General features: G+C 42.0%; 1 protein-coding gene across 1 annotated transcript in view; it reads right to left on the bottom strand.

Annotated features, from left to right (window-relative positions):
- Window positions 1-24735, bottom strand: part of LOC136881768 (uncharacterized) — a 234386-nt gene that overhangs the window by 114402 nt on the left and 95249 nt on the right. Inside the window, exon 5 of the mRNA XM_068229499.1 lies at window positions 10719-10823. Within this exon, the coding sequence (XP_068085600.1) occupies window positions 10719-10823 (105 nt within the window). The remainder of the gene's footprint in view (window positions 1-10718; window positions 10824-24735) is intronic.

Genomic DNA, 24735 nt, shown 5'->3' with positions numbered 1-24735 from the left:
ATAATAATAATAATAATAATAATAATAATAATAATAATAATACGTCTTGAAATCAGGACAGGTGTTGAGGCAAAGGAATGGCCTCTCCCCAGTCCCTTTCAACTGCGTCTTGGAGAAGGTGATAAGGGAACGGCGAAAATAAATATGTCAGCAAAATATCCAGAATGGAATCAAGATAGGAGCCAAGAAGGATGGACTTAAATTTGAATGTCTTGCATTTGCAGGCGACTTAAGTGTTCTTCGGTGAAAATCTAGAGACTGCCACTACATAGACAGAGGTTTTGCAAGAAAGAAACAGCAGAGAAAGGCAGAACTGTAAATATCCTTTGAGAAAACTAAGTACATGAACATAGATCTCAAAGAACCAACATGGACAATGAAGCTAGCTCGTTAGTTGCTTTACGTCGCACCGACAGAGATAGGTCTTATGGGGACGATGGGACAGGAAAGGTCTACGAATGGGAAACGGCCGTGGCCTTAATTAAGGTACAGCCCCAGCATTTGCCTAGTGTGAATTTGCAAAACTACGGAAAACCATATTTAGGGCTTCCGACAGTGGGCCAACCATGGTGACATAAAGAGATGCCAAAAATTCAAATATCTAGGGGAGATTCTGACTCCCAACAACAACTAGAAGCCAGCTATAGAAGAACGAGCAAAAAAATATGGAGATGCCATTCGGACTATGCCAGGAAACTTTTCAGTCCAAATCCCTCTCCTATCAAGCCAACTCAGACACTGAACAGGGTGAAACCTGAATGCCTCGATGCAGCAGAAACAATTGCCAGAAAGGGGATTACCGAAAGAAAAAAGGAAGAGCGTAAATTTCTGAGGAAAATTCTAGGACCCAAGAAAGCAACAGGAAATTAGTTTAGCTTCCGTTTGAAATCAAGTCAAGAGCTGTATGAAAAACGAAAAAGGCGACTGACTTTCTATGGACACCTGAGAAGAATGGGACAGGAACGCCAAGCAAATAAAATCCTTATCTTCCAGGAAAGAAGAAAGGCCCAAGAACCATGGCTGAAAGAAGTTCATCAGGATCTTAAAAAATGTGGCATTAAGGAGGGAGATATTACGAACAGAACAGTGTTCAGAAGGAAAATTTCTGTTTTTAGAGAAACCCAAGAAGGTGGTTCTCGGATGAGGAACGAGCAAGAGCGAGCCAGAGAATGAAGGAGTATTTGTGTAAAACGAAAGAACACCAACAATCAGGGAAGTTGTGTAATGGTAACCCATAGGAGGTTGAAACGTTCTAAAATAAAGTAATAATAATATGTCACTATGAAACGGTTCTGAAGCCAGTAGTTATGTATGCATCCGAAACCCTATTACTAAAAGGACTCCTCGAAGAACTCTAGTACAAGGAGCGCAGAATAATCAGGGGAATCAACTACAAGAATGGCATCCACCAAAAAATGATCCAATGATTCTATAACGAAATAGAGAAAATTACAGACACGATGCGCAAAGGACGGGCACGATTTTATGGTCACCTCAAACGAATGGACGGGAAAAGGTTGACCAAACAGATCTTCCACCTATTTGATTCAAAACCTTGGTTTAGAAAAACCAAAGAAGACATTCAAGTGCTACAGATAAAACCGGAAGACGTCTTTAACAGAGCTCTTTTCGGGGGGGGGGGGGGGGAAGATAGCGACGAACGGGCTAAACCGAAACGAACACCCGAAAAGAAGACGCGGTGTCCCTTGGTCAGAGGAACATGAGCAGGCCCACTCAGGAAGAATGAGGGAATTCTGGGCTCAAAAGGAAGCAAAGTTCATTGCCAAGTGTAATAAGACTTAACGCTTGAGGGTCCCAGCAAAATAAATAAATAAAAAATAAATAAATAAAAAATAAATAAATAAATAATTTGCCTGGTGTGAAAATGGGAAACCACGGGAAACCACGGGAAACCATCTTCAGGGCTGCCGACAGTGAGGTTCGAACCCACTATCTCCCGAACACGAACTGGCAGCTTCGTGACAAACTGCGCGGCCACTTAGTCAGTATATTTATTATTATTATTATTATTATTATTATTATTATTATTATTCAGAAAATCGCGCGAATGAGGAAACGCTGTTGAGAGTCCTTGGTTCAACTTGGCAGTCCGGCTTACGCTATATAATCCCCCGCGGAGCCTCGAAACCAAAGGTAGGCTGAGCCGTTGATCACGTATCCTATCCCAGCTTTATTCTAAATCAGGACAGCCCCTGGAGAGGTCTGCTATTCTGCCCAACAGTGCGAACATCCGGGGCTGCGTTCCTGTAGTACGGGGTATCGTGAATTATGTAACGTCCCGTGAATGAGGTTAATAAGAGATAATTACAAATTCATAAAGCCGCGTGCTATCTCTGTAAGTGGCTTATAATTCCCTAGAGCTGAGAGACAGACTCGGTGATATAACACGGACTACATGACCGCCAACCTTCGCGTACCACATAATCATTTTCCCCTACCCCGTAGCCAAAAAGATGCTAAAGTAACTTCTGTTCTCTAAAAGGCTCTTACAAACGACCGCAGTGGTTAGCGAGAGGTTTCGGCTAATAGAATTGGGCAGTATGTAAAGAATAGAGCTGGGATTATTTTGATGAAATGCCAACTTATTTATGTTTCCCGATAAATGGAGCATTTTAACACAGAGTGAAGCTGAACTCCAGCGACAATCTTTCGGAGGTTGTTCAAAAAATAAATCACCTCATCACATCATTTACTACCGCCTTTGGACTTGTTAACCGCCTGGATTCCGTTAGGAAGTCCACAAGGTTGTGCAGGTACTTCGGATCCAAGTTAAGCCACTGGCCGAGGATTTGATCGCGCAATTCCACCGAAGTGCGGGATTGCTGATGTCGGCCTTTTACCTGCTGTTCCAATATGTCCCATAACTATTCAATGAGGTTCAAGTCAGGTGATTTTGGAGGCCAATCGAGATGTAACAGGGTGGGGGATTGTTCATAAAACCAGTCACATATGCGTCCAGCCCAATGAACTTTGCTGTTATCTTGAGAAATCGGGGTACCAATAGCATACGCATCATGCAGATGTTGACTGAAAGGCCACACGTGATCATCCGGTTTAAATAAACATGATGGTTCATGTTGGAGGTTACCACTGTGAGTGGGCACAATCCACGATAAGAAAAACACCCCTAAGAAATCACAGACACACCTCCGGTTTGAACCTGATCGTGCACACATCCAGGCCATCATTTGACCTTCGGTGCACTCAGTGATGTGTGTCATTGGAATACAGGCAAACACGTGATTCGTCAGACCACACTATGTTCCGCCAGTCAACTACTGTGCTTTATGTGCGTGTGTGAGCAATGGCCTCCTGCGAGGTAACCGACTCCAAATGTGCATTGCACGCAGTTCCCGTCGAAATGAATGGATTTTCATTCACTGGCTGCAGCAATTCCTGTTGGATTTGGAAGCGATTTTGATTCACAAGCCGCGGAACGCGTTTCCGGTCCCTCTCAGGATCTTTTCCCGACCACAATTCTGACGTCTTGTTTCGTGACCACGTGTAGTACACTACTGCTTGTAAACACGTTAAACAGTCCGCTGCGAAACATCAACGGTATGGCAATGGGCACGATGATTTACGGAATCAAAACAAGACTCAGAATGCGGCTACGGAGTGTCTGTCTCAACATGAACTGCCGCTTAAGTGCGGCCAGTATCCAGTATTCGAGAGATAGTAGGTTCTAACCCCACTATCGGCAGCCCTGAAGATGGTTTTCCGTGGTTTCCCATTTTCACACAAGGCAAATGCTGGGGCTATACCTTAATTAAGGCCACGGCCGCTGCCTTCCCACTCCTAGCCCTTCCCTGTCCCATCGTCGCCATAAGACCTATCTGTGTCGGTGCGACGTAAAACAACTAGCAAAAGAAAAAGAAAAAAAGAAAAAAAACATGGACTGCCGGTTCCGCTGGTGTTGTTAAAAAACGTAGCGTGATCTGTTTCTCGGGTATTGGAACATCGCGATGCGAGATTATTACATCGTCCGGAAACTGTCTCTACTTTTCCTCTGATTAATTTTCGCTCTCATAATTCTTGTATTAACTTCTTGAGGATTTAGCTGAGGGAGAGAGAGTCTCCTTGTCTGACCTCTCCTTTGATTCTGAAGAGTTCTGAGATTTCTCTCATGATTTTACATCGGATTTCGTGCTTCTCTGTATCTTTTTTGGGACTGTTCTTTAAGTATACGGAACAGTGATTTGCGATTAATTTCGTCAAACGTTTTAAAGTATATTTTATTCAAATGGCACTTTTCGTACGTTTACCTGCGTAAATTATGAGTACAAGCGCCTCATGTGTGGATATATCTCCCTTACCCCCGCCCCCCCCCCCCTCAACCTTATCAACTGGGGCCAAGTAAGTTGCGGAGAATCTTTTTACACATTTCTAGGAGGGGATAAAGCATTCAGACGTACGGAGAGATGCCGACTTGAGGACAATATTGTAACGACGGATTTTAGTGTTGATGGAAAGGCACCTTTTTGTTATAAATGTTCGGGGTGGTTTGGAAAGCTACCTCCACTTTATTTTTGCTCCGGTCGCCGAGACCTCTTTATATGTAGTCCGTTTGATTGGATCGAGTCAGCACTTATGTACACGGTTTATGGTTCCATATTTCTCTGTATTATTATTATTATTATTATTATTATTATTATTATTATTATTATTATTATGTCCGACTCGTTGGCTGAATGGTCAGCGTACTGGCCTTCGGTTCAGAGGGTCCCGGGTTCGATTCCCGGCCGGGTCGGGGATTTTAACCCTCATTGGTTAATTCCAGTGGCGCGGGGGCTGGGTGTTTGTGCTGTCCCCAACATCCCTGCAACTTACACACTACACACAACACTATCCTCCACCACAATAACACGCAGTTCCCTACACACGGCAGATGACGCCCACCCTCATCGGAGGGTCTGCGTTACAAGGGCTGCACTCGGCTAGAAATAGCCACACGAAATTATATTATTATTATTATTATTATTATTATTATTATTATTATTATTATTATTATTATTACAGTAGGTGCAGGAGCGAATTAGCCGAGGGAAGTGAGGGGAATGATCGTTAAATGAGGAAGATTGGGTTTGGAGCTGTGCCCAGAAGCAGTGAACTTTGTAAAGGGAGGTTAGAGTTATTGAGTCTAAACTTGGAATGTTTCCAGTAATGTGGGATGGGGCAGGGAACTCAGATGGATGGTGTCCTCACAAACGAATGTGTGTCGCGCCAAACTAACACTAAGCGACATATTGTGTGTGATCTCACCTCCTTTTCGCACTGGCAAATAAAGAAGTGTCTGTCGTATAATCTTTCTGCAGGCACGGCAGGGTGTCTGTTTATCTGGGGAAGCCTTTAAGTGTTCTGTCGTTGTTCAGAGGCGAACCATCAAAATGAAAGCAACCGTACAGTTAGATCACGGGTTTAAACTCGGCGGATTTTTGTAGGGCGGAACAGTATCCAGTATTCGGGAGATAGGTTCGAACCCCACTGCCGGCAGCCCTGAAAATGGTTTTCCGTGGTTTGCCATTTTCACACCAGGTAAATGCTGGGGCTGTACCTTAATGAAGGCCACAGCCGCTTCCTTCCCACTCCTAGCCCTTCCTTGTCCCATCGTCGCCATAAGACCTATCTGTGTCGGTGTGACGTAAAGCAACTAGCAAAAAAAAAAAAAAAAAAACAAAAAAAAAAAAAAAAAACAACCCACTCTGGTGGCACATTTGATTTTTAGTTGGCAAAATTAAATAAAAATTGGTTAGAGATCGCCCTATAGAGATCCATTTCCTCTGCTATATGGTAGAGTAAAACAATCCGGAATGTTGAAATTGACACGCAGTTAGACAGAATGGCATCAAGTCAAAATGCATGTACACAACAGCTGAGTCTGATACAGAAAAGAACCGACTACAAACTGTTGCCGCAGTATGGGAAGGATGCTATTGTTTTCTTGAACACCTGTGTTCATTGTGAAATCGACCAGAGGGGAAACAGCTCCACACCATCACTCCACCTCCACAGCAGTTCATCTCCTATCATCTACATAACTTTATATACCTACTTTATAAATCTAGTTATAGCAGTCAAAAGGCGACACTCCTGAGATAAAAATCGATGTTTTTGTCATTTTGGTAAATTGTTTTAATGACTGAAATTGAAAGGATTGAGTTTATTTTTCCTTCTCACGAAGTTATTCCGCTGAATTCAAACAAGTTATCACTGTAATCGTGCTTTGTTTGCCAATTGTAATTATACATTTAAATCTTATTTTTCTCCCATAACATTCTGTCAAATGTAACAAAATTTGTATGGTGTATGTATCACAGCTATATTAAGAAACTTGCGTATGGAATTTTTGATTGCACAATTTTTTCAAGTAGTAGGGATTTTTATGTCCATAAAAATTACACAAACTTTACTACGATATATCTCCTTGTATAAATTATGTAGGCCGCCTCTGTTGAGTAGTGGTTAGTGTGATTAGCTGCCACCCCCGGAGGTCCGGCTTCGATTCCCGGCTCTGCCATGAAATTTGAAAAAGTGGTACGAGAGCTGGAACTGGGTGGGTTGAATTCCCATCTCAGCCATCCTGTAAGTGGTTTTCCGTGGTTTCCCCACTTCACCACGCAAATGTCAAGATGGTACCTAACTTAAGGCCACGGCCGCTTTCTTCCCTCTTCCATGTCTATCCCTTCCAATCTTCCCATCCCCCCATAAGGTCCGTGTTCAGCATATGAGGTGAGGTCGCCTGGGCGAGGTACTGGTCATCCTCCCCATTTGTATCCCCCGACGCAGAGTCTGAAGCTCCAGGACACTGCCCTTGAGGCGAGAGGTGGGATCCCTAGCTGAGTCCGAGGGAAAAACCGACCATGGAGGGTAAACAGATTAAGAAGAAGATATAAATTATGTACAGAAAAAATCCCTCGGTTTAATTCTTTAGGTGATGAGTCCCGATGCTTGTTGTTTAAAGGGGCCTAACGTCTAGGTCATCCGCCCGTGAGGAGTCCTAAGGTGTATGAAAGCACCTTGTAGTGCACTTTTTTTGCCTCTTCTTGTAGCTGTTCTTATAACTGGTGATAAATACATTTCTATTACGTACCCCTTTTCTTGTATCTGAGCACTTACGAAACTGTTCCCGTTATTACACACGCCAACTTTATTTTCGGAGAAGAGCTTTTGTGTGACCCTCCTATTACTTTTACGTATTCTTTGCTCTTGTATTTGTGAATTTACTAAGTTGCATTGAAATACTCATTTCTTTCACACCCACGCCATGCATTTAAAAAAATGTTCTTCTTTGTTCTATCATGTGTTGTTGCACTGGTTTGATTCACGCCACCCTATCCTGTGCTAACTTTTTCATTTCTACGCAACTATTTCAGCCTACATCTACTCTTAATCTGCTTGTCATATTCATACCTTTGTCTACCCCTACCGTTCTTACCACCTAAACTTCCTTCAAAAACCAACTGAACAAGTCCTGGGTGTCTTAAGATGTGTCCTATCATTCTATCTCTTCTTCTTGTCAAATTTAGCCAAATCGATATCCTCTCACCAATTCGATTCAGTATCTCTTCATTCGTGATTCGATCTATCCATCTCACCTTCAGCATTTTCTGTAACACCACATTTCAAAAGCTTCTATTCTCTTTCTTTCTGAGCTAGTTATCGTCCATGTTTCACTTCCATACAATGCCACGCTCCACACGAAAGTCTTCAAAAACATCTTTCTAATTCCGATATCAATGTTTGAAGTGAGCAAATTTCTTTTCTTAAGAAAGCTCATCCTTGCTTGTGGTAATCTGCATTTTATGTCCTGCTTACTTCTATCATCGTTAGTTATTTTACTACCCAAGTAACAATATTCATCTACTTCCTTTAAGACTTCATTTCCTAATCTAATAATTCCTATATTACCTGCCTTCGTTCGACTGCACTCCATTACTTTTGTTTTGGACTTATTTATTTTCATCTTGTACTCTTTACCCAAGACTTCGTCCATACCACTGAACAGCTTCTCGAGATCTTCTGCAGTCTCAGATAAAATAACAATATCATCGGCAAATTTCAAGGTTTTGATTTCTTCTCCTTGGATTGTGATTCCCTTTTCAAATTCATCTTTGATTTCCTTTACTGCCTGTTTTACGTAAACACTGAAAAGGGGGGGAGGACAAACTGCAGCCTTGCCTCACTCCTTTATGGATTGCTGCTACTTTTTCAGAGCCCTCGATTCTTATCACTGCAGACTGATTTTTATACAGATTGTAGATAATTCTTCGTTCTCGGTATCCGATTCCAATCACCTTCAGTATCTTAAATAGCTTGGTCCAATCAACTCTCATACGCTACGTAAATAAATGTATTGTGTCTCTCAAATGATTATTATTATTATTATTATTATTATTATTATTATTATTAATGCCTTTATTGATGGTGAGGTTAGGGTTCCTAGTCCGCTTTTACATTTAAGCATAATATAAAAAGATTATGACGTTACAAAGAAACAAAAAAAAAAAAAACGGAGAAACTGTCCAACGTGGCAGCATATATTAGGAAACGACAATTGAAATTTTATACACATGACCAAAGACTCCCATCAAGAAGGTTCTCACATAAGGTCATAACATATAGCAGACAAATTGAAGAATCTACAGTGAATCCAAGAAGTGATAAAGGACCCGGAGAAAGCGCAGACAGATGCATCAGAATATTAGACAGCAATTTGTTTAATAAAAAAGTAAACACATGGGTACTGCAGACAGAGAATGAAGTTCGAAGGAGACAAGGAACCAAGTGAACTGGAGACAGGAAGAGTCCACGGAGAAAGATTGAAAGCCATATGGAAGACCAGAAAGGCGAATCATGAAAGCACTGCATGATGCAACAGGGTCTATACGAATATAATAATAATAATAATAATAATAATAATAATAATAATAATAATAATAAAACCTGACTACAAAAATATTCTTATACTACAAATGCAACTTAATTAATTTAACTACTGTATATATATCTCAACTCTATAATTAAAATCTTACGATCAACTACAGTCATTTACTCACAACAATCATCCATCATTCACTCGGGTAGTTTTATACGTGGGTCGAGTCATAAGTCATGGCAACTATTTTTTTTCTCGCGAACAGGAAACAACACGGAACATCTAAGATGTGCGTTTGGAAACGCACGGTATACACTTGCGTATGAAGCCACTAGATGGTGTATGTAAACAACAGTGTGGGTCTAAGCATGCCCCCAAGTTGTGTGCGAGTGAGAGTGTCACAAAATGGAAGTCAGCAAGCAGGAGCCGCCTTATTCGCCTGATCTGAGCCCATGTGACTATGATATAATCCCCGAAGTCAAGAAGCTATTACGAGGAAAACGGTTTGCTAACAAAGAGGACATCGTAACAGCATTTCGGAGAGAGGTGTTACACGATAGCGATACACACGCAGCGAATGGAATTCAGCGCCGCCCCACCGCTGGCAACGCACAGTGGAAACCTTGGGTGATTATTTCGAAGGCCTGTAACCAGTGGAGACCTGTCCTTTGTACTTAGTTTATGTATTTGCTGTCTATACCAAAATAAAATGTTTACCAATGGCCTGTGTTTTGTCACTTTCCTACGAGAATCTCCTAAAGTCAGAATTTGTCTTCAGGCACTATGCATAAGTACATGCCCTATATTTCCAAATGCATATCTTAGATTTTTCGTGTTGTCTCCTGTTCGCGAGAAAAAAATAGTTGCCATGACTTATGACTCGACCCTCGTAGTTTAGGAAATAATTTCGCCAAGTAGATCTAAGTGGCCGTGAGCGGGCGAAAAGTGAGAGAATGTGCGCCGCTTTTCATTTGATCGAACACTTCATATGATAACATTGCTTTTAACCTCCACATTTGACTGTGTTCATTATATATTATTATTATTATTATTATTATTATTATTATTATTATTATTATTATTATTATTATTATTATTATTATTTATATTGCGACAAGAATACTGACGTCGTTTAGTCGGAATTAGCCTAAGAAGAAGTAGATGATTTTGTTACACGAACCACTTATTTTCGGTGACGCCGAGGTGCTGGTATTTTGTCCCACAGGAGTTAACTTACGCGTTGGTAATCTGCCCACTTGGGGCTGGTCATCTGAGCACGTTGAAATACAACCGGACTGCTGCGGGCGGGCTCGTACCTGCCAACTTTGACTCAGCAGGGGAGTGTGTTTCTACGGTCTGAGCTACCTAGCCCGACTACTGTGGCTACGAAGAGTTATCGAATGTGAAGGATGGTTAATAACCAAGCACACGTTTCTGTAAACAAGTCCAGAGTCGACCAGATTTCGCGGTCGCCGCACCATACTCGCAAGTTCTGAGACCCTGGGGAAAGTTAAACTTGTGTTAGGCAAGAAAAATGTGTACACCTGTAAGTGTACTTTATTGAAGTGTGCTTTATGAATGGATGAGAGGAAACCGAAGCGCCTGAAAATCTTGCCAAACACAAAGTCACAGTATTATACCTCATTCCTTCAGACGACAGAGTCATAAGACTACTCTGATGATATCAATTTCTGCTTAATATTTAAATTTTAAAATCTTAATGGTGATTACTTCCAATATTCATAAAATTTAAGCTGGAATCGTTCGAAAAGTAATATGAAATAGGTAAGGGAAGTTTTACTCACCCTAACTCTCGCTGGACCTCGAGAGTGCCTCGGGGAGTGCTTGTCCTTGCGGTGTCCCGTCTTCAAACCCCGGAGAAACCTCGAGAAACTAGTCTTCTTCTTGTTGGTCTGGTGGCCGTGCTCTGCAACAAACAAGACAAGCCGCAAGCTGTAAATGATGTACAAAGTGCTTTTGGGACTTCCAAAGTAGCATTCAAAGTATCCACATTAAGTTGTGCAATCTGACACGAGCATACAAAACAAATATGTCTACTAATCTCAATTAGTATAGAAAAATCAAATCCATAGCCTATTTAAAATAAGAGTTTTGTCTTTACATTGCTGAGAATTTAAAAAGAATGGCATTTCTGTATCGGTCATGTCCACAGTAACAGGGAAATGCACTGGAAAAGATCCATAACAAAGCAGGACGATTTATTGTCGATTTCTGACGAAACAGTACAGTTGTGAAATTTCGGCTCGGAGGACTTGGGAGTAAGGAGACAAGCCCCTCAACTAAGCGATACGTTCCAAGAGATGGCGTGGAATGACATTAGTAGACAAATAAGCTTGTAGGGAGCTTCTAAAAGTAGGATAGATAATATGAAGGTGAAGATGGAATTCAAGAGGACAAATTGGAGTAGTCTTCTACAGGAGCCGGGATTAGTGGCTCAGTCAGTTGAGGCGTTGCCCTTCTCACCCCAACTTGGCAGGTTCGACGCTGGCTGATCCCGGTGGTATTTGAAGGTGCTCAAATCGTCCGTCTCGTGAGGGTATATTTACTGGCACGGAAAAGAACTCCGGTTGGACAAACTGTCTCTGAAAACCGTCGAAAAGTAGTTAGTGGTACGGAGAAACATTATTATCATCATCTATAGGAAGAGGAGTTAGGGATTGGAAAAATTTACCAAGGAAGATCTTCTATTTCTAACTTCTTTGGAATCATTCAAGAAAAGACTACGTAATCAACGGATTTATTTATTTATTTATTTATTTATTTATTTATTTATTTATTTAATGAAATTACGTGTCCTCCTCTGTGGGGGTAGTGGTTAGTGTGATTAGCTTTCACGGAGTCCCGGGTTCGATTCCCGGCTTTGCCACGACATTTGAGAAGTGGTGCGAGGGCTGCAACGCGGTACACAGTCTCGGGAAGTCAACTGAGTAGAGGGGGGGGGGGGTGTGTTTTCGATTCCCACCTCAGCCATCCTCGAAGTGGTTTTCCGTGGTTTCACACTTCTCTTCCAGGCAAATGCTGGGATAGTATTTAACTTGAGGTCACGGCCGCTTCCTTCCCTCTTCCTTGTCTATCCCTTCCAATCTGCCCATCCCCTCACAAAGCCCCTGTTCAGCATAGAAGATGAGGCTACTTGGGCGAGGTACTGGTCCTCCTCCCTAGTTTTATAGGCCTACCCCGACACAAATTCTCACGCTCCAGAACACTGGAGGGGGTAGAGGTGGAATTCCTCGCTGAGTCCGACGGAAAAACCAACACTGGAGGGGAAACGAATTAAGAAAGAAAGAAAGAAAGAAAGAAAGAAAGAAAGAAAGAAAGCAAGCTTTTGGCCCCTGGACATACATTACGTGGACTCTCGTGATCATAGACATACCTAAGCACAAAATAAAGTAGTCGTTAATACTGTGGACTCTGGAGTAAGGAACAGTGAACTTAAAATTCGTCAACCAGCTACCGAGATACGAGAAAAATAAATTACGAGGAATCACTCCACGACGGTCGCCAAACCTCTGCGAGGAGATGCTACCAGAATAATAATAATAATAATAATAATAATAATAATAATAATAAAGTATTCTATTGCAACCAATTTAGAAAAGCTATTTCCTCGTATTCCAGCAAGTTCGTCTTCTATCTACAATGTTTGTTATCTGACCACAAGAATCAGTCTCCTTCATTCTCGAATGCTGCCTGCCTGTCGCCGCCAGCTTAAGCTGTTTACATGATAAATAATGGGATTTAGGGCTACACACACCACGGCGCGCGGGCTTGTGGGAAGATGGCTCTGTTTTCTCTGCGGTCCGCTACGGATTAGCCAACGCTCGGCGCGCTGCTCTTACTTCCAGATTCACGAGCGAAACTTACTTATTAAAAACAACAGCAACCGTCTCTGGTTCGTCTGATAGGTCCAGTAAAACTGTTAAAGATGTTCCTGCTTCTTTCAATCAGCGAAGTGCTATGTATCAGTGAAATTATATTTACTGAATAGTTATTTCTCTCCGAACAAAGTGACAGTCATTATTAGATTTTGGATTTTTAGGCAGTAATACGTTAGAATGCAATCTCTTCCATAGCGTAGCGAGAGTAACAAATTCTAGGGTTTATGATGGGCACTGTCCCTAATGATCATGCAAAACTCATAGCGTAACCGTTGTGCAGACTGGAGTATACTTGTTACTCTCTTCAGTAAGTTTATATTCTTGTATGCGAGGCTGTTAAGCTACCCGGGCAAAGAATTGGTCACCCTAGTGCGCATGCACAGACGGGTCGTTAAGCCTGTGCAGATGGCGCAACGAACGTGTCCCATGCTCAACCGCAAGCGCACTGCCTCTACGTGAGCATAACGTAGTAGCGATCAGTGAGATATTGATGTTTGAAATGGACAGTGTACGTCAAGAAGAGTAGATGTAAGGATATGACAGAGTGGCAAAAAGGGGCAATCGTGTTTGGCCGTGCCCATGGCCATACGATGCGTGAAGTTGCTAGATTTGTTGGCGTTTCGCAGTGGACTCTTCAATGTGTCTATGAGCAGTGGTGTACCACACGTGGCCACGAAACACGACGTCAGAATTGTGGTCGGAAAAAGATCCTGACTGAGAGGGATCGGAGACGCGTTTCACGGCCTGTGAACCAAAATCGCTTCCAAACCCGACAGGAATTGTTGCAGTCAGTGAATGAAGGTCCATCCCAACCTGTTCAGCGAGAGAACTGCATGCAATGAACATTTGGAGCCGGTCACCTCGCAAGAGGCAATTGCTCACACAGGTACATAAAACTGCGCGTCTCCAATGGGCTAGAAATCATCGAACGTGGACAGTAGCTGATTGGCGGAACGTAATGTGGTCTGACGAATCACATTTTGCCTGTACTGCAACGATGCACGTCGTCGAGTGCACCGAGGGCCAAATGATGGCCTGGACGTGTGCAAGGTCAGGTTCAATACGGAGATGATGTTTTGGGGATGTTTTTCGTATCATAAATTGGGGCTGAGGTGACCACTAACATGATCCAGCATGTTTATTTGAACTTTCTGGATGTTCAGGTGTTGCGTTTCAGTCAACATCTGCATCATGAGTATGCCATTGATACTCCGATTTTTTCAAGATGACGACAGCTAAGTTCGTCGGGCTGGACGCATACTTGATTGGTTTTAAGAACACTCCTCCACCCTATTACATCTCGACTGGCCTGCAAAATCACCTGACTTGAACCCTATTGAAAATCGAAGGACATATTGGAACAGCGGGTAAAACTCTGACATCAACGATCAGATCCTCAGCGAGTGGTTTATCCTGGATGCGACGTACCTGCACAACCTTGCGGACTCCCCTCTTAACCGAATCCAGGCGGTTATCAAGCCAAGAGGTGGAGTTACGCGGTATTAAATGATGGTTGTAATGATTTGTCCAGGGGTCTGTTACTGCATAAAAATCCGGGCTCTAATCAGTAAGTTCCAACAAAAGGTATACACAACATTAATAATTACAATTCGCCCACTTCGACAGCGAAGGTCAGAGTCGTGCACAGTGCCTGACAGTTCGGGTATTTACGTTTAAAAAATTTGGCAATGTGGTTCCCAAGTTCTGCATGATCTGATCGTTATTATGAGATACATTTATACAGACTGTGGGAAAATAAAAAGCACCCTGCGCGCTAAGTAGATAGCATCATGCTAGTATTTCAAACATCTCCAATTCGTTTTGAAAGTAAATAAGTAAGTAAGTAAGTAAGTAAGTAAGTAAGTAAGTAAAAGTAAGTAAGTAATTAAGTAAGTAAGTAATTAAGTAAGTAAGTAAGTAAGTAGAGTATTCAGCCTCCACAGTTCGACCAATTGTCATAAATGGCTTATGCGTTACTGAAGAGGCATTGTAGAGAAATGAGTGGTGATGTTTCCAGTTGCCATTAGATAATAAACATCTTACTGGACTTTACGTCGCACGATATACTTCATAGGTTTTGGAAACGCCGAGGTGCCGGAATTTAGTCTAGCAGTACCAGTAAATCTACCGACGTGAGAATGACGTATTTGAGCGCTTTCAAAAACCACCGGACTGTGCCAGGATTGAACTTGCTGAGTTGGGTTCACAAGGGTAGCGCCTCAACCATCTGAGCCACTCAGACCGGCGTGTACAGTGATGTATTCATTACTGCGTATTTCCGTGGTGTGTTCCGCGTAGGTGAAGAGAAGTGTATCAATATACAGTCTCAGAGCCAAAAGAACCAACCATATGCAGTTAAAATCCTGGACCTGTTCGGGAATCGAACCCTGGGTCCTCTGAACCGAAGGCCAGTACCCTGAAAATTCAGTAAAGGGGCCGAACTGACTGCATAAACCAGTCTCTTCTCTTTAATTTAATTTTTTAAAGCTAGAAGGAAAATTCTTAAATTGATCTCTGTCTTTTATTTTCTTCTCTATTGAGCCGGACTACTCGGTGACCCTGAATACGTAGCTGCTATAGAGTAAGCGAGAGAGTCGCTTTTAATCCCCGCATCGTCATCCAGTGAAATGTATTTCACGTGTTAGCCACACTTCAATAATCGACAGCGTTCGACTGGAGTGCATAAGCTGCTCGTACATTCAATAGACTTGTATTCCATGCATGACGCCCTACCCTGGATTTATTTACATATTCAGCTCAAGATTTTTTGAAACTATTTATTTATGGTGCTAGTTACTTACGGACGGAGTCGCGTCATGTTTGATTGCTCGTTATCGCTCCAAGTTGTGCGCGATATGTAACCGGAAGCATGATATTTCTTAAATTAAAAGGTGAAGACCCTTGGGTTAAAATCATCATCATCATCATCATCATCATCATCATCATCATCATCATCATCATCATCATCATCATAGGTTGTTCTGCCATTCGGCAGGTCCAATCATGGCTGTGACCTCCATACCTCTCGATCTTGTGCCCTTTTCTTCACTTCTGCATAATCTTCCTTTCTTTTTCTAATGCTGTCTAATGCGAGTAGCACGTAAATATAATTTAATAAGCACGTACTAAATGAATCTTAGTGAGGACTGCAAAAAATATTCATTTTAAACAATTTCCCATGTAGATACGATTTCAACGCTTAATAAAAGTGTTGTGTACATCGCAAAACACATGATTATAGAGTTGCATAAGCAGTAGGCGCAGTGTATTTTAAAGAACTCTTACCATGTATACATTTCTCCCCACACAACTAGAAGACCCTTAAAATACAACTGGATGTATTCAATTACTACATAGAAATTTACTCTCTAAATTATTTATGTTATTATTACCAGGCGGTAGAGTGCTGGATTTCTGATCCTGAGGTAATGGGTTGGATTCCACCTCAGACTATTATTTGAAGGTGCTGAAATATGTATCGTAAATTTAGTGGCACAAAATTCTCCTGTGGGAAAAAATCCCGGCACCTCGGATCAACCGAAAACCATCCCCACAGATCTCCTTTTTTGACCATAGTCCAAAGGGTGGGGTCGATGACCTAGCTGTTATGCCCTTTAAACACCAAACATCATTATCATCGTCTAATGGTTATGTCACTGGCCGGACCTATCCAATCCGGACTAATGTTTTTGTCACTAGACGGACCAAAGCAATCCGGACCAATGGTTTTGTGTTTTGTCACAGTGCAAGCTCACAGCAGCGGAACCGTGACTGGATGGCCAATTCGATCGGTACGTTAATTTTTATCTGCTGAAATAACTAGTATAATTTGGCTGTCTAAAAGTACCTTTTGATGAATGCAACGCGTGCTTGAAACACTCACACGTCGGTATTTGGTACACATAAAGCTGTTATTTTAAGGGTTCCAGATATAAAGTAGCTCGAAACATGAATGAACATGTATGGAACAGTTATCGGTTTTGTCTGGAGTCGAGCCAAGTATTGTGATACCCCACAGACATGCGTTCGAACCTGGGTGCACGGAGCTACTGTGTGAATTGACTGCTGAGTGCGAAAACAAGTGAGACCTGTCAATCTAGATTATAGGCGTTCCACATACTGACTGTCAGCCGAACACGTGCTGTGAGGACAAGGAACGTTTGTAAATAGCGAGTAATGAGTGAATTTTAAAAAAAGTTTAATTTACGTCAAACCAACACAGATAGGTGTTGTGGGGGCGACGGGATAGGAAAGGGATAGGAGTGGGAAGGAAGCGGCCGTCGCCGCTTGCCAGGTGTGAAAATGGGAATCAAGCTTCAGGGCTGCCGACAGTGGGGTTCGAACTCACTATCTCCCGAATGCAAGCTCACGGTCAACTTGCTCGATAATTAGTGAAGTTTAGTTGTCCATTGTCCAGTGTAATTTTTGTGTATGCGAGTGTGTACTGACTGGGCGATCCTCGATTAAATGAGTGGAGTAAAACATATTGTTTTATAACAGTTTTAATAATGAAAACAAAATTCAACTTGTATGGAACAGTTATCGGTTTTGTCTGGAGTCGAGCCAAGTATTGTGACACCCCACAGACACCACATATATATATATATATATATATATATATATAGGTTGAATTTATTGTTTCTGAGAAAAACTCTGCAAGGAACTTAGACTATATAACACCGAGCGCTCATTTTTTATTTTGAGCGACCGTACATTTCCTTTGACTTGATCCGCATTTTCTTTCATTGCCTCTGGTTTTCACTTCAATCTTTCTCTGACGGAATGAAAATCAACTGATCAAAAATTAAGTTGCAACAAGGAACTTTAATTTACTGCTTCCGACTGAGAAAAAGCCAACGGCCGTAGCCGTGTTGAAACACCGGATCCCGTGAGATCTCCGAAGTTAAGCAACATTGGGCGTGGTCAGGAGTTGGATGGGTTGCCACGCGCTGTTGGGGGGGGGGGGGTAAGGGAATGGAGGAGCGGAAAGGAACTGGCCACCCTACCGCACGTAAACTCCGGCTCAGGAACACCTCTGCGGAGGTTCGGACCTGCCTTCGGGCAGAATAACCCCCTTACCTTACCTACTGAGAAAATTAACTAAATTCAGGGTTTTTTCTTTATATTTGTTCTCGATGTGTTCCTGGCGTCGACCTGTGTAGATCTTTTGCCACTACTTGCACCATATGATATGAAGCTTTGTGTAATTTTAATTGCGAAAGTGTAGAGTGTTGAATGTGAGGAAGGGAACGTTAAGAATGACACGAATACCCAACCCCCGGCCAGGCATATTAATAATAATTTACAATTAAAAACTCAGGCCCGGCTGGGAATCGAACCCGGGGCAACCGGGTGACAGGCGGACACGTTGCCCCTGTCACTGCGGGGCCCGACTAAATTTAGATTAAATCGTAAAAGTACTATACCAGGGTTTCGCCCCACTGAGGCCATTTTCAGCTTTTCGACTGACTTGGTCAAGGATGTTATGGAAGTTATAGTGACCGATGACAGCTAGTATAATAGAATTCTACCAGAGAAGCGTAACTTGCCACAATACTCTAGCAACATGGAGTCACGAGCTGTACACAATTTTAGACTTTGGATTTTTAAAAAGAAGTAGGTTAGAATGCAGAATAATTTCGATTTTAGGAAGTGTCGTCTAGCTCGTTCTTCTGTTATGTAGTAAGATAACATAAATTCTAAGGGTTCTGATGGGCTGTACCCCTAAGTTTATGCAAGACTCATAACATAACCATTGTGTACGGTAGATTATACTTTTTACCCGCTTCAATAAATTTGGATTATAACCTATTTTACTCATTTTACTGCATCGCGACACTGTCCATGAAGAAACCCAGACCTGCCACCTGTCATGACGTCACCGATCACTGAAACTATGAGGGCAAGTCAATAAGTAATAATTAATTTTGCTCTAATTGTCTTTAGGTTGTCTCTGTGGCGTTGTGTGCTCACCACCTGCTAGATGGCACCGTTGTCTACGTCTGTGATAGGTTTCAGTGTTATCAGATCAGCACAGATTGCGCTGCTGCGACGTAAAGATGGCCGCGTCACTCTCTGTTTGCACGAATGAAGAACAGTGTTCCGTAATCCGTTTTTGCGATCCGAGGGTGTACCGGGAACGGAAATTCATACAAGAATTTCAGCACAAAACGGGGACATTGTTTTGCCACAGCGAAGTGTTTACCTGTGGACTGAACAGTTCAAAAGGGGTCGCATGAGCGTGAAGGAAGAGGAAAGATCCGGGCGACCATCTGCAGTCGTAACTGATGCCAATATTGAACAAGTGCGTGATATGATCCTGAATAACAGACGAGTGACTGTTCTAGAATTTCCGCTCCTGGTACACTATATCTGAAGTACTTATTTGATTATTGTTTGGCCGAAGGAGCTATACCAGATGAATGGAGAGTTGCTATAGTAGCTCCTGTGTATAAAGGAAAGGGTGATAGACATAAAGCTGAAAATTACAGGCCAGTAAGTTTGACATGCATTGTATGTAAGCTTTGGGAAGGCATTCTTTCTGATTATATTAGACATGTTTGTGAAATTAATAACTGGTCGATAGAAGGCAATTCGGTTTTAGGAAAGGTTATTCCACTGAAGCTCAACTTGTAGGATTCCAGCAAGATATAGCAGATATCTTGGATTCTGGAGGTCAAATGGACTGTATCGCGATTGACCTGTCTAAAGCATTTGATAGGGTGGATCATGGGAGACTACTGGCAAAAAATGAGTGCAATTGGACTAGACAAAAGAGTGACTGAATGGGTTGCTATATTTCTAGAAAATAGATCTCAGAGAGTTAGAGTAGGTGAAGCTTTGTCTGACCCTGTAATAGTTGAGAGGGGAGTTCCTCAGGGCAGTGTTATCGGACCTTTATGTTTTCTTATATATATAAATGATATGAGTAAAGGAGTGGAATCGGAGGTAAGGCTTTTTGCGGATGATGTTATTCTCTATAGAGTGATAAATAAGTTACAAGATTGTGAGCAACTGCAACGTGACCTCGAAAATGTTGTGAGATGGACAGCAGGCAATGGTATGTTGATAAACGGGGCTAAAAGTCAGGTTGTGAGTTTCACAAATAGGAAAAGTCCTCTCACTTTTAATTACTGCGTTGATAGGGTGAAAGTTCCTTTTGGGGATCATTGTAAGTATCTAGGTGTTAATATAAGGAAAGATCTTCACTGGGGTAATCACATAAATGGGATTGTAAATAAAGGGTACCGATCTCTGCACATGGTTATGAGGGTGTTTAGGGGTTGTAGTAAGGATGTAAAGGAGAGTGCATATTAGTCTCTGGTAAGACCCCAACTAGAGTATGGTTCCAGTGTATGGGACCCTCACCAGGATTACCTGATTCAAGAACTGGAAAAAATCCAAAGAAAAAGCAGCTCGATTTGTTCTGGGTGATTTCCGACAAAAGAGTAGCGTTACAAAAATGTTGCAATGTTTGGGTTGGGAAGAATTGAGAGAAAGAAGAAGAGCTGCTCGACTAAGTGGTATGTTCCGAGCTGTCAGCGGAGAGATGGCGTGGAATGACATTAGTAGACGAATAGGTTTGAATGGCGTCTATAAAAGTAGGAAAGATCACAATATGAAGATAAAGTTGGAATTCAAGAGGACAAACTGGGGCAAATATTCATTTATAGGAAGGAGAGTTAGGGATTGAAATAACTTACCAAGGCAGACGTTCAATAAATTTCCAATTTCTCTGAAATCATTTAAAAAAATGCTAGGAAAGCAACAGATAGGGAATCTGCCACCTGGGCGACTGCCCTAAATGCAGATCAGTATTGATTGATTGAGCCTAAGACCACAAAAAACGGATTAAGGAACACTTCTTGCTTGGTGCAAACAGGGAGTGGCACGGCTACCTTTACGTCGCAACAGCGCAAGCTGAACTGATCTGATAACACTGAAACCTACCACAGATGTAGACAACGGTGCCATCTAGCGGCTGGTGAGCAAACAACGCCACAGAGCCGACCTAAAGACAATTAGAGCAACATTGCAGATAATTGCCTACGCAATTTCAAACAATATGTTAATGAACACAAACAAAGGCCTTTATAAAACTGGTCGAATAGAGAAAGTAACGAAATTCAAATACGAGGGAGAAATAATTCAAGAAAATGGTTTAGATTAATCCGCTTTACAAGAAAGTTTACACAAGATGGCATCACCAAAAATTTTTACAACACGAAATGTTCATCTAAAACTCTTAAAATAAGGCACTAAATACAGTGGTGAAACCAGAATATCTTTATGTAAGTGAACATCTAGTTGTCCGCCTCTGTAGTGTAGTGGTCAGTGTGATTAGCTGCCACCCCCGGAGGCCCGGGTCCGATTCCCAGCTCTGCCATGAAATTTGAAAAGTGGTTCGAGGGCTGGAACGGGTCCACTCAGCCTCGGGGTGTCAAATGAGTAGAGGTGGGTTCGATTCCCTCCTCAGCCAACCTGGAAGTGGTTTTCCGTGGTTTCCTACTTCTCTTCCAGGTAAATGCCGGGATGGTACCTAACTTAAGGCCACGGCCGCTTCCTTCCCTCTTCCTTGGGTATCCCTTCCAATATTCCATCCCCCCACCAAGGCCCCTGTTCAGCATAGTATGTGAGGTCACCTGGGCGAGGTACTGGTCATCCTTCGAGTTGTATCCCCGACTCAATGTGTCACGCTCCAGGACACTGGCCTTGAGGTGGTAGAGGTGGGATCCCACGCTGCGTCCGAGGGTACAACCAACCCTAGAGGGTAAACAGAAGAATAAGAAGAAGAAGGTCTAGTTTTGAACTACAGTTCCGATAAACTGGAAAAACAACGATGAGAAAAACCTTAGGACCAATGAAAACATCAGAACACTGAAAATTAACAATAAGGAAATATAACAGAAGCAATAAGAAACAGGAGATGACTATTTTTTGGACATATTTATAGAGTGGATGATGACAGACTGACAAACCAGATATTCAAGTACCTTTGGAAGAAAAGTCAACAACGACCTGGATACAAGAACCCAGGAAAGATTTAGAACAAAATAAAATAACAGAAGAGGAAAACTATACAAAGAGATTTTAAAATGTCACCGTCAAGAATAACAAAAAAAAACATTTTTTCATCCTTCAACTTTTTAACCTATATTACTATGCATTCCCGTGCGACGCTGAAAATGCTACGTCAATATCGACTGAAATTAAAAGTAAATGCATACTACTGAGGCCAAAACGTTCTTAGTAATTACTTTCCATCGACCGAGCTATAGTAATTTCCATGAATAATGGTATTTACACAGCGCTCCTGGTTAACCTCATTACAAAAAGAACCAAAAAGCGCGCGGAGTGATCAAAGTAACGACAAACTTTGTTATGGAATAAACGTTACTATTCATCTACCATAAAAAAAGCCAGCGCAGCCGTCAAGGGAATACAAAACTCCTTGTGGTTATGTCTGTGTATTACTGCTATAGTTCTTTGGCAATAACTGAATTAGTACGAAAACAGTTTGCTTTTTTATTGATTATTGATGAGTGGTTCAGTCTTTAATGTATTTTATGAGTTTGTGTTTTATATTATGAATTAAAGAACCAGCACATAAGAACAACAAAGCCTTAAATAAAGCATGAGTGAGAAGATGAAAAAAAGCCAACTTTAGTCACGAAGTCATCAATGAATATATCCAAGGCAGTAGTTGTTTAATCAGAAACAAAGCAGTACTTTCTATGTCTCATAATTTCGGTTTTAAAAGGAGAAGAGGAAACAGAAATGCAATTGGATGCCATGAGATGATTGCAGAAAGGATGATAGAAGTGAACAGGGAAATGTATACATGTTTCGTTGATTGGGAAAAAGCGTTTGACAAAGTGAACTGGTGTATTCTGATGAAGATTCTAGAAGATATTTGTATAGACTGGAAAGATAGAATACTGATAAAAGAGATGTATGAGAATCGGAAGTGATAGAGAAGAAGTGGGTATAAGGAGAAGAGAGAGGCAGAGATGTTGCATGTCATCGGCGCTGCTCAATATATATGCTGAAAAACTGTAAGGGAAGGCCCTGGAAAAAGCAAACTACGCGGATGATGTGGTGGTAATAGGGGAATCAGAAACGTGTCAAAAAGTGTTGTTGGAAAATATTAAAAAGTCGGCGAAGAGTTCGGAATGAGGATCACATTGGCAAGACAAAAGTGACGAAGGTAGGAAAGGAGGAAACTGCTGTTAATATAACACTAGAGGGAAAGAAACTGGAATAAGTAAAGTGATTCAGAAATTTCGGGAAGCTGTAGAGAAGTAAGCAGAATATCTATGGGAAAATAAGCTTTCGAAAGGTGAGAAGTCTTTTGACATCTAAGGCAATCCCTGTTAATTTAAGAAAGAGTTTTGCAAAGTGTTTTGTGGGGAGTACGGTGTACCGGGTGAGTTGGCCGTGCAGTTAGGAGCGCGCAGCTGTGAGCTCGCATCCGGGAGATAGTGGGTTCGAATCTCTCTGTCTGTAGTCCTGAAGATGGTTTTCCGTGGTTTCCCATTTTCAGACCAGGCAAATGCTGGGGCTGTACTTTAATTAAGGCCACAGCCGTTTCTTTCCTATTCCTAGGTCTTTCCTGTCCCATCGTCGGTGCGACGTAAACCAAATAGCAAATATGAGTGTGGTGTCATACGGAGCTGAAACATGGACATTAAGAAAGATACAAAGTATTTGGGGAAGTTCTGAAATGGAAGAAAAGTGCGGACAGATAAAGTGATAAATGATGGAATGCTAGGAAGGGGAGGAGAGAAGAGACACCTGATGGAAACGATAAAGAAGGGGAAATATGCGGGTTGAGTTACATACTACGCAGAAAATCTCTTCAACAGAGGGTGATGAAGGGAAAAATAGATGGAAGAAGGGGAAGAAGACGAAGAAGAAGAAGAAGAAGAAGAAGAAGAAGAAGAAGAAGAAGAAGAAGGAGGAGGTTTGGAATATTAACAGATGTGAAGTCATGTAGAAGGTATGAGTGTCTGAAACAAGGTGCCCAGGACAGAGAATCATGGAGGATGTCCAGTTGTCTAAGAAGAAGGAGGAGGAGAAGAGGAAGAAGAAGAAGAAGAAGAAACTAACTAAAGCACCCGTTCTTCATACGGATTTATGAGCAAGTATTAAGGTGGTTCATGACACAAAACTCGATAAATATGAATCCTAATTCTATGTATAGAACATTTAAAATGATATTAACGCGTAATATACATATACACTCATGTTCATAAATAACAGAACTCCTTCAAAGACTAGAAACAGGAAGTTCACATTCACAGGACACGTTTTGCAGAAACTACTAGCATTTTCAGTCACCTAGGTTCAGCATGTGTCCTGTTGCCTAGTCCTCCATGGGTACTGATAACTTGTTGCATGCGTGATGGCATCCACGCGTATAAGGCTCGAATGGCGTCCTGGGGTATATCCAACCATATTGAATTCACCTGGTTCCACATTTTATCTTTGGTGGTTGGCATTGGGTCACAGCGCTGCACCCGTCGTTTCACCATATCCCCCACATTTTCGATTGGTGACAAGTCTGGTGATCGGGCGGGCTAGGGTAAACATCTGATATCCTGTGACAACAAGAAGGCACGTATTCGTGCAGCAACATGTGGTCGCGCATTGTCCTACTGAAATATGGCGTCTGGGCTGTCGTGCAGAAAGGGTATGGGTACGGGTCGCAGGATGTCATTCACGTAGGTCAAACTGGTGACAGCGCCCTGGACACGCTTCAACTGTGATTTGTCCTTGTACCCAATAGCACCCCACACCACAAAGCTTTGAGTTGGCGCTGTGTATGTCTTGTGTGAATGCAGCCAATGTGATGCATCTTCCCCTGTCTGCGGCGAACCAAAACGCGGCCATCAGTTTTAAATAAACAGAACCTGGATTCGTCCGAAAACACTATCTGCT

The sequence above is a fragment of the Anabrus simplex genome, chromosome 10, assembly GCF_040414725.1.
Source record: "Anabrus simplex isolate iqAnaSimp1 chromosome 10, ASM4041472v1, whole genome shotgun sequence".
Taxonomy (NCBI): domain Eukaryota; kingdom Metazoa; phylum Arthropoda; class Insecta; order Orthoptera; family Tettigoniidae; genus Anabrus; species Anabrus simplex.
This window is presented reverse-complemented; position numbering and strand designations above follow the sequence as displayed.